This window comes from Prosopis cineraria, unplaced genomic scaffold (genome assembly GCF_029017545.1).
Source record: "Prosopis cineraria cultivar Desert tree isolate PC_DT_omini unplaced genomic scaffold, ASM2901754v1 PC1046, whole genome shotgun sequence".
In the NCBI taxonomy this organism is placed as follows: Eukaryota; Viridiplantae; Streptophyta; class Magnoliopsida; order Fabales; family Fabaceae; genus Prosopis; species Prosopis cineraria.
The window spans coordinates 3862-15228 of record NW_026556371.1 but is presented as its reverse complement, the minus strand read 5'-3'; the positions used below and the strand labels follow the sequence as shown (position 1 = coordinate 15228).

At 31.2% G+C, this 11367-nt stretch overlaps 2 protein-coding genes across 2 annotated transcripts; one reads left to right on the top strand and one right to left on the bottom strand.

The window, feature by feature from the left end:
• Nucleotides 1-727: 727 nt before the first annotated feature.
• On the bottom strand, nucleotides 728-5198 carry LOC129299135 (uncharacterized). The gene is made up of 2 exons (XM_054937583.1): nucleotides 5058-5198; nucleotides 728-1473 (listed from the first exon to the last, which is right to left on the bottom strand). Exon 2 carries the CDS (start codon nucleotides 1471-1473, stop codon nucleotides 1012-1014), a length of 462 nt encoding a protein of 153 aa, XP_054793558.1. The 5' UTR covers nucleotides 5058-5198; the 3' UTR covers nucleotides 728-1011.
• Nucleotides 5199-7808: 2610 nt separating this feature from the next.
• LOC129299134 (protein EXORDIUM-like 5) lies at nucleotides 7809-9201 on the top strand. Its single transcript, XM_054937582.1, has one exon. It carries the CDS (start codon nucleotides 7863-7865, stop codon nucleotides 8931-8933), a length of 1071 nt encoding a protein of 356 aa, XP_054793557.1. The 5' UTR covers nucleotides 7809-7862; the 3' UTR covers nucleotides 8934-9201.
• The last annotated feature ends 2166 nt before the right edge of the window (nucleotides 9202-11367 follow it).

The following is an 11367-nucleotide window of genomic DNA, read 5'->3' as shown; positions in this document are numbered from 1 at the left end:
TATTGTTTTGAAAAACAAAAAAAAAATAAAAAAAATACCTATTTTTATTATTTTTTATTCTCATAACATGTTTTACAAAACATTAATTCTCAAAACAATAAAATAAAAACAATTTCAAACAAGCCTTTTAATATTTGCTTGTTTTGTTTTGTGCTGGGAAGGGTCAGAGTGGAAGTTCTAATAAAAATAACTGGAAGAATGACAATTAAGTTCTTTAGTCAAAAAAATGACAATTAAGTCCCAAAATATTAAATTAATAACAGTTAAATACTCAATAAATTTTAGAATATCAATTTAGATTATTACAAATTCAAGAGTTTTAATTGTAAATAAATATTTAAATATCAAATATAACTTTTAAATTGTAACAAAAATTTTATTTATAACTATTTAAATTGATATTTATAATTTGCTTTGTACAAAATTTTGTTGAGTACTGTACTATCATTAATTCATTATTTTAGGATCTAACAGTCATTCTCCCCAAATTATTATCATACTCGTTAAATTTACGTCGTCACCAAATTGTATAGAAAACTAATTTCAGACAGGAAAAAATTGTATTTACATTATTTACGAAATGCCATAAACAAGAAAGAATCACTCCCCGCTTGTTTATTTACAACAAATATCACTGACAAGAGAGTCAAATCAAGGTTAAAAAAAAAGAGAGAGAGTGAATCAAATCAAGGTAAAAAAAAACAGAGAGAATCAAATCAAATGCCAATCATCAACTAAAATCCCCGTTTTAATTTACAAAAGAGAATCGAGTCAACTCACTGTAATTTTAATTTGTGCGAGATGGTACTGGTAGCCACTGACGTTATATCATTTGAGAATATCAAGTAACATCATATAAAGTAAGTTTCGAGTGGTACCACATGCTAACAAAAATGCTCAAGCTTAGAGCATACTATAAAATATCAACAAAATGCTAGACTTTACAACATGGTGTCTCATGCTAACAAAGATGCTCAGAACACAGTTCAAAAATATTACCATGATCACTGTTCAGGAGGATGTATTTGGGGAACCAAAGGCCATTTCCATGATCACAGCCTTGCGTGCTTCGGCTGGACACTGAACAACTGTTGTAAGTTTGTTTTGGTCATTCATGAGAAAACAGTAAATCTCTGGCAGCTTGTCGATGTCACATCCACATTCCTGGATCAAATTCCAAGCTTCTTCCCCTGAAATTTGTGGCAGCTTGTAGCTATAGCTCTCTCTTCGGATAGCATTTCCTTCTCTTAGTGCGTTTGCAATCTCAGATATTCCCTCTATGACTATTTTGCTAAATTCAGTGTCTTTCTTTGAGTGCTTCATTCTTCTCTTGGAGCCCCTCGTACTGTGACTTATTTTTCTCTTACGGGACATCCGAATGAAATAGTAATGGACAACACACATGAGCAAAGCTATGGCCTTTTGGCGCAAATCCCACCATTGCCTCACCAATAATAAGTATTGGAATTCCATCTACCAAAGGACCAGAGCATTTAGAAAAGAAAAGGATAATCAGAAAAATGCACAAGCAGACATGATAATAACCATGCTTTCTAACTTGGGAAAATATCAATGAAAGATCCCTGAAAGAATTTAATACTGACAAGGGTTTGAATGGATTAGATATTTGTTTAAACATGACTACAAGTCCTTGTCAGATATTAAATTCTTCCTAGGGTTACTCAATGATAACCCTTCTAACTTCCTCTATCAACAACATGCATATTTTGAGTTAACAAAGTCAATTTAAATTTTTTATTTCCCCCTTCCGTATAAAATACCATGCATTTTGCAAATCCAGAAATAGATTTTAACTGGTTATGGCGCTTGCTTGCACAGAAAAAGTACGTAAACAACATAAAAAATTATAGTAACAAGTCCCTCCAGAAACACGCGCTCACATATTGTTAGAACACAATAGCCAAGTCAGTCTAAATGTTAACCTATTAAGGTAACAAATGACCTGCTCTTGCAAAATGTAATAAGCCAATAGTTAAGCAGCCAAATTTAACGAGGCAAACAAATCGTATGGATTATTTTCTGCAGTTAGTGCATTCTATAAGAATAGTTTCAGGCTTTTCAACATTTTCAAGTGACATTAATAACTTTTAACTGGCATGTTTATGATTTTAAAGGGTTTAAGACCTATGTAGCACGGATACTTCAAAAATGTAAACGTACCCGTATCCGATACGCATCCGATACGATACTTGTAAGATACTCCAGCATACGTATCCCATATTCTAACATTTGTTATATGATTTTTTTTCAATAATTTTTTACTATATCACTTAAAAACTTGAAAAAACACTTAATATTTTAGTTAATTACTATAAATATTCTTATATTGCTTTAGAAATTCTTGTTTAAAAATTAAAATACCTATACTTACATCATAAAATGTTGAAATATACATTATAAATATTCCCGTACCCGTATCTTAAAATTTTAAAAATTTGCCGTATCCCCATATCATGCCGTATCGTATCGGATACTCGTACCCGTATCTATGCAACCTAGTTTAAGACCCCATAACTATGCACCTAGCATAAACATAAACTTGCCAAGACTGATCATGCCCCAAATTGAAAGCAAATACTCAAATCATCAAATATAATCCCATGCTTAAAGCTCAACTTTAAGAAACCAATCCCCAGGGAGTCTCCACGTGCTCAAGTGCCTTGTTCCCCATATTCACTGAAAGATCAAAGTTTGAAGGTCTTAGGCCCTTAGCACCAAGTTGGAATGATCAACATCTACTCTCCAACATTTAACCCAATCAGAGATCTGTTCTAACTGTTATTACAAAGGTTTGGTTGTTGAAAGAACGCAACAGCATTGTGCAATTCATATAAGTGACCCCACCTAGTGGAATAAACCTTGTTGTTGCAATTTGGTTCTGATTTTATTGTTTTGCCATTGGTTAGATAATATACTCCTAGGATCAAGGGAATTAAGTAGAATCTCTGTAAACTGCTTGGACCTTAAATCCTAGGTTATTTTGACATCTGAATAAATGAATAATATGACCAATGTACTCTGAAAATCATGTGAGTGCACGTTGTGCGTCTCTGTGTTCAAGTAAGCCCCAATACAAAACTATGAAGTAGATGGGATGCTTTCATTGCAGATATTTTCTCGAAAAACAAAGTATTGTTTTCATCAAGTTTCATGCAAAGCCTCGCACACTTTTGAGTTTAGTTATCCCTTATCTCGAACTAAACTCTAGCCTATCAAATTTTATAATATATCTTCTGCTTTCAAAATGAAGCAGTTCTGTTTCAGCATTCCTATTAAAGGAGAAGCAGGCCAACATCATTTGCATTCCTTATAATTTAGTATAACTAACTTTTAGCTTCAATCATGAATTTAAAAAGCAAATGCATGTCACATTACAAGATTCCTACCCTCTATATTTTTTTTTTGGGTGACAAAAATGAATATCTATCTAATGAGAAATAAAATTGGATAATAATAATTAACACTACACTAGATTTTTCAATTCAATCATTCAAATTGGGAGATACTCTTTTTTCATTACGTTGTAGCATTAAAAATAATCTCTAACAAATGTACTGGGTTATAACAACAAACCAAACAGGAAAGTAAAATGCTTAATCTCATTCAAGCAATTGAAAATATTGTTTTCCCAACATAAGGATGATTTAAGCGACAAATCTGGTCTGTTTTATTTAAAACTAATTACTTTACACCTATAAGCTGTGTTAGCACACGGACTGACACCCATTATCTATATGTGAATCACTAAAGATATAGCAAAATCTCATCATTAAAGTATCATTTGAACTATGAAGCTGAATGTCTTTAAATGTTTGCAGAAAAATGACTTCATAAGGTAAGAGAATCTCATTAGAGGAGTAAAGATGTAATCAGCTTCTCGAGAGAATATTATTTAAAAAATGCCCAAGACTTTAAAGCACAGAATCCACAGATCAAGCATTATTTTTGCTTCTTCACTTTACCATTTGTCTTAAATGTTTTGAAAGTAATGGATAAGAGAGATTTTAAGGATAAATAAAATTTAAGAGGTAATTGAAGGCGGTAGTAAGTGTAATAATGAAGTAGATGAGATAGCTAGCTCCATAAGTAACTATTCCAACCAAACTTATAAAGACAGAACATAAAAACACAGGTTGTTATAATTACGAGCTTCTCATCTGTTGCTAAATGTAGCGCTTTATTGTCATATTCTCGTGGAAACAGTAATTACGTCAATGTAACTTAGGAATAGATTGCCCTATTTGAGAGGCTATTTTTTCCCCAAAAACAAAAAAAAAAAAAAACGGCAATCTAGAAGAGTAGGGTCATAGGAGTTCATTAAACCCTTGTCGGTCCAATAACACTTATATAGAGACCACTAACAAAATACTTACATCAATGGCAAGGTTCAAACCCCCACACTAATGTGATATGAGTCGCATTTCTGTCAATTGAACCAATTTTTTTTGGCCAAGAGAGCATAGTTTTGTTCTAACAAGTGGTGGTGGAAATCACTTTATATGGAAATGGAATTATCTTTTTCCATTATATATATATATATATTGGCCAATTTTGATGCAGAGTCATACTTCAAGAAGTATTTTAACATTGTCTCAAAGCTTCCGTTGTAACTTCAAAATAACAATCACAATCTAGCATTGATACAAAATTCCACATCCCAAAGACACTGTAATAGATATAACAAAATATGTATTAAAAAAAATCATAAGCGATTTGAAGTGTGTGACAATTTGAAGAATCGATGCTTCGTATAATTCACAATAAATCCTAAAAAAATAGCATCTGAGATGTTCGGGTGAAACTACAAATATACCAGCATTTATTCCAAACAAAATTCTCAGCCCGTAATTTCAAGTTACCACATGAGGAAAAGTATCGGATCCGCAATGGCGAAAATGCCAGATAAAGGATAAGAATCTATCCATAGCCAGAGGAAAAGAGACGAAGGCAAGATTTTAAGTTTCAGGAAATGGAATCCCATATCTTTACATGAACCATATAATGAAAACCAGAACAGAGAACTTTCAGTGACAAACCTTGTGGTTGCTCTTGCGCGATTGATCTCGTCGAGATTCAGCCCAAGTTTACAGCACTTGGATGATGCTATGTGTATCAATAGGGTTCAAGTAAAGTTTCCGATTTCCCGGGCAAATTGGCAATGGCGGGCTACCCTTCTTTGGAAGATTTCTTTTAGGATGAAATGGGATGGTTGAAAGATTTAAACTATTGTTTGTAAAAAAAACTGTTTTTTTTTTTAAGGGTGAAGTGGAAAGGAGTAACTTTTAAAACCCTCTTTTGTCATTTACAGTTCAATTTTTTTAACACTCAAATTGAGAGGATTAAATATAAAATAACATAATATAATTATTTTATTTATAAAATCACTCATAACCTCCACCGAAAATAAAATAAAAAATTCTCATCTATTATTATTTTTATTCTCCATCCATCTCTCCTCTTGCCTATCTTTCTCATTCCTAGCATCTCTCTCTCCTCCCTCTCAAGTCTCAACCTTATGACTCTATTTTTTTTTTTTTGTGCAACAAGCATATTTGTTTGAGTAACTCTATTATTTACTCTTTCTTTTTATTTTTAATTCTCCAATACCTTGCTTTGCTTATTAATTTCAATTATTATTTTTTTTGAAAAGTATTATAATATTTAATGGGCATTATTATTTTTTTTAAATTTAATCATATGGATAATATTAGAAAAAAATTTTAATCCATTTCATTCCATCCATTTTGTTATAATTTTCAAATAATGGTCATGTAAGATTATTTCTTCCTATCATAAAATTCTCAAACAATAAAAAATTTTGTTCTATTACACTCTACCTTACTCCATTTCATTAAATAATTATTTCTTTTCATTTTATCATAAAGTCCCAAATGTTTTCTCAATTATCAAGCAAAGTTAACTAACTTTTATTTTTTGGTTATTGTTCACAGATGTTTTGAGTCCAACGCCTCTAATTGAAAAGTAAGAACACAGTCATTATTAAAACTTGATAAACCATGATTTTATCATAATTAATGTTTCTAAATTGTATTTAGAGCCCTTAAAAAATATTATTTTTTAATATAACCGCAAGACACGCCTCTTACTATATTATTTTATTTCCCAATTCGGACCATTGTTCTATTTGTGGGTCTCATGCTCTTGCAAGGTCAAATTAATCTTGTTCATGTCGTTGATGAGTTGAAGTCCCTGAAGGGACTCATTGTAGTCTACTGGCTCACGGCATTACTACAAGTTCGATGCTTTAATTAGTCAGTCCAATCGAATAGTTTAATGAAAGTAGTAAAAAGAAAAAGCCGAGCAAGAAGAAAGATCAGGGAAAGTAAAATAATTACTTAAGCGACAGTTTCACACTTGAAATAATATTTTTAAAATTATCTCAGATTCTAAATTTTTTTTGAATGTAATGTTCCCATTCAATAATTAAAAATAATATAATATTACTCTTATTATTAATAATAAATAATTTTGATTGTTAATTGATTAAAAAATATATTTAGAATTACGTAAAACAACTAAAAAATCTACAAATAAGAAACTAAATATTAATTAAGTTCTCTAAATTAAAAATAAATAACAAGAAACAAATGTTATTTATTTCTCATGTAAAAGATTTAAATATAATTTTCAATCATTATTTTAACTAGTCACGTTACCTACAATTATTTGATCATCATTAGTTGCAACAAATAAATAATAATAATATGTTAAATTATAATAAATTCATTTTTTTACTTTTTACTTGCTCACAAGAATCTTTTGATTATAAACAATTATATTTGACATATAATTAAGTAGTAAATGTGAACACATATAAAGCCCATGAATTTATGTTAATCATTTGTTGTTTGGATTTTTTTTTCCTTCAACTGTTTCCCAAAAAAAAAAAAAAACAGAGCGACACATGTAACGAAAGGGTCAACAAAGAAGAAGACAGATTCCGGGGGCCAAAAAAAGATTGAGCCAAAGTTTTCAAAACCCAACAGGTTACAGAACAGAGAAAAGGATGGCTCCAACACGAGAGAGAAAGGGAAAGCGAAAGCCGAGAGAGAGAGAGAGAAATAAGGAGAATTACAAATACTTCCTCAGTCTATCTTCTAAAAGCTTATTTTACCTTTATGATGGTAATAATATTTTTAAATAATTAAACTATTTTTTTATTTTAAAAAATAAAATAAATTATTAATTATATATTTTATCTATTATTATTATGATATTATTAAAAATAAAATTAAAAAATTATTGTATTTTTATGTAAATTTAATTAAATAACAAACCTTTATTAATATGTAAGATTTAATTAAAAACACATTATATATAGAGACAGAATGAATAAGTCTCAAGAGAATTAATTAATTTAAATCAGATATCAAATGTTAAAATTTAGAAATTTATAATTTTATTTTTTAATCTTACAATTTCGTCATGATGATTTTATAACTTATTTTTTAAATCTTAACATGATTAAAAAATAAATTTTTATTAAAATTTAAAACAAAAGTTATAAATTTATTATAATGTAATTATAAAATTAAAAATTAAATTTATATATTTTTAAAGTTTCACACGTCAAACTTAATGTAAATTAGCAGCTTCTTGTCATTCTCTTAAAAAAAAGAAAGAAAAAAGTTCCATGACTCTCTCCCCCCCCCCCCTCTCTCCCTCCCCCACACAAACCCAATATTGCAGCTGTCAGCAGCCCATTCCCTCACTCTCACTTCCTCCCCATCCCCACTTCTTCATTTATATATATCCCCTCTCCCTCCCCTTCTCCTTCATTCCATTACCACCACCACTGTCGCCGCCGCCGACCTAACACCATGATGCTGTCTCTTAGATTTCTTTTATTACTTGGCATGATGCTCAATTATATGTGTCTTCTTGTTACTGCATATATGTTAGATGCAGGTGGCTGTTTCAATATAGAGTGTCAGACTTTGAATACTAAAGCTCAGTATTCAAAGTTCAACCCTAAGCTTCCTCCACCAGCGCTCTTTTCCTCAAAGCGCTACGAGGGCTCCTCCGACCTCGTCCGCCTCCGGTACCACATGGGTCCGGTTCTCTCCTCTCCGATTAACGTTTACCTGATCTGGTACGGCAAATGGGCTCAGCCTCAGAAGCTTCTCATTAAAGATTTTCTTCTTTCTATCTCTACTCCTAACGCGCCGTCGCCTTCCGTCGCTGACTGGTGGCGCACTGTGTCGCTGTACACTGACCAGACTGGGGCCAATATCTCTCGGACGCTCACCATTGCTGGGGAGTACTCCGATCTGAAGTACTCCCATGGGAATCAGCTCACGCGGCTGTCTGTTCAGCAAGTTATCGCCTCTGCCGTCCGATCTGCTCCGTTCCCCGTCGATCACCGGAAGGGGATCTACCTTGTTTTAACTTCGCAGGACGTGATGATGCAGGATTTCTGCCGCGCCGTTTGTGGATTCCATTACTTCACTTTCCCGTCCGTGGTGGGATACACTCTTCCCTATGCTTGGGTTGGGAATTCCGGCAAGCAGTGCCCGGAGGTTTGCGCGTACCCCTTCGCGATCCCTGGGTACATGGCCGGCGGAGGACCTGGAGCTTTGACGCCGCCGAACAGTGATGTCGGCGTTGACGGGATGGTCAGCGTGATTGGGCATGAATTGGCTGAGCTTTCATCAAATCCGTTGGTGAATGCGTGGTACGCCGGCGAGGACCCGACTGCTCCGACGGAGATCGGGGATTTGTGCGAGGGGTTGTACGGTACCGGAGGTGGTGGAGGGTACATTGGGCAAGTAACGAAGGACGGGAAGGGAAGAACGTTCAATTTGAACGGAAGAAACGGAAGGAAGTTCTTGGTGCAATGGATATGGAGTCCAGTGTTGAAAGCTTGTGCTGGTCCTAATGCCATGGACTAGATTTAAATTTCTCGTTCGCTGCTGTACTTTTTTTTCTTTTTTTTTTATTTTTAGATTTTCATGTGGTTGATTTGTCAAGTCTCAGTTCTCGTGAGATTATGTATCAGTGGCGACGGCGGAGGAGGGGACGGAGATGGCGGCGATGGCCGTGGGAGGGGACGAGCGGTGGTGAGTAACAGTGAGAGTGGAAAAGCAGTAATACAGATAGATATTTTTTTTTACTGTTGTAGCCTTATGGATAATATGATGTAATGATATTTATTTTTTTTTTTTTTAACTTTTTCTTGATCGACTTGTTATTTTGTCTTTGCTCGGGGGAAGGCTTGACCTTGAGCTAATTTGCTGAAAACTTTTAAATATTTTAATTAACCATGAAAATACTATTAGGTTGGGGTCTCATAAAAACAAAAAAAATAGTTCAGACATTTTAGATAAAATTATAGTATCTTGTTAAATATACTTTATAATTATATTTTTTAAAGAATGCAAATCTAAATTTTTTAAAGTATCATTCATTTCATAATCTAGGGAAAATACAATAAGAAAAAAAAAGAATAATGTTGAAAAAAATATATTTAATGAAATTTTATTTTTATTAAATTATTTTATATTTTGATATACTGAATCACTTGTAAGATTATCTTATTGAGATGGGGGGAGTGGTATGTAAAGTATTGGGTAAATATATATCTTTTGTTAATGCAATAATTGATATACGTAAGAAAATCGATAATGTGTGATTGTATTTATAAATTATAAGTAACATATGTAATTAATAATCAAACTTTGTATATAAATATAGAGGAACAAAGCATCAAAAGAGTTTACTCTGATTCTACTAAAGTCTTATCAAATATCACCACAATCCCAATCACCCCTTCAACTAAGTTATAAGCAAAATAAGAGCCCTCATCATAAGAGATTAGGTCATCAATTTCAATTATATATTTAAAGAATCTAATAATTGTGCAAATTGATTGGTTTATTAAATTTTGAATAACAACACACACATCTCAATCTTTGAAAATCCTTTGCATGAATGTCACTCTTATGTGTTTTGATCTGACTTAACCTCACACAGTTATTCATGATCTTGTATTAAAAAAAAGTATCAAAAAAATTTGGAAAGAAAAACAATGGAATCAAATTGTCATTCAATTTCATCAAGTGTAACTAAAGTTAAGTATAAATTTATTTTTGTTGACCTAAAATATTTGTAAGACTGTTTAATGGCAAACAAAGCTCTTGAAATGATGGTTTTATTTTTAAGGTTATATATTATTTATAAATTAAATGATGATGATTGTGAAGATTTTTTTTTTTTTTAGGGTAAGACTTATGTAGTTAATCTTATATATTTAATATATTTATAACTAATCAAATGATGAAAAAGTAAATCTTAATATGTTAATTAAATTAAAAATAAAAATTTATTATAAAATAAATAATATATAAAAAACAACGTGTTTTAATTTAATTAAAATAAACATATTATGTAAATAAGTTTTTTCTTTTTATTCAAAACGACCTCAATTTACCAATGATATTATCATATTTGACATTATTATTTTATGTAACATTTAATAAACGTACCACTAAAACAAATAAACTACCAACTTTCCAAGATTACAATCTATTTTCTATTTTGAGAAAAATAACAAATATTACTTCAAAAAAAAAATATTTCACAACAAACCGCACAAACTTTTAAAGCTCGTTCGATTTGACATGATAGAGATCTAGTTAGAAGACCAGTGAGAAATGTGCTAGTTTCATCTCCCACTTCAGATTTGAGCCAACTACATAAAGTGCTGTTTTGTAGTATGAAACCAAGAACAAAGAAGTGAGAGTGAACATAAAAATACAAAGTATATTTGATACAATGGATATCACTTCTTTAAACAAACTGATTTTATCAAGATTGATAAAACTAATATGGAAGAACGGTATTTAAAGACCATTCAAATGGATTATTTATAAATAAGAATTAACAATACATTTTATTTAAGAAAAAAATAAATTATATTTTTATTTTAATAACAATACATTTTATATTAGTTATTGTTCGTAAATAATTTTTTCAAATAGTGCTTGAATGTGATTATTCCAACTAACATTTTTGCTTTCATATATATGGAACCTATTTTTTCCCTACTTCCTTCCTAAAAAATGACTCACTTTTGCATGCATACTAAACATTTTTTAAAACCCAATTTTCACCTTGTTTTTTTTTTCATTTTCATCAAAAACTCTTCTACATTATCAAACGTTGTTCGAAAAAGATTTATCAAGTTCAACATGATCAAAATTTAACAAGACTTCCTGGTATTTTATAATTTGATACATGCATATAAATCTTTTGATTATGTTTACAGATAAGTTTCAACATGTTTCATTTGAATAAAATAAAAACTTAAAATTTATTATTTTTTTT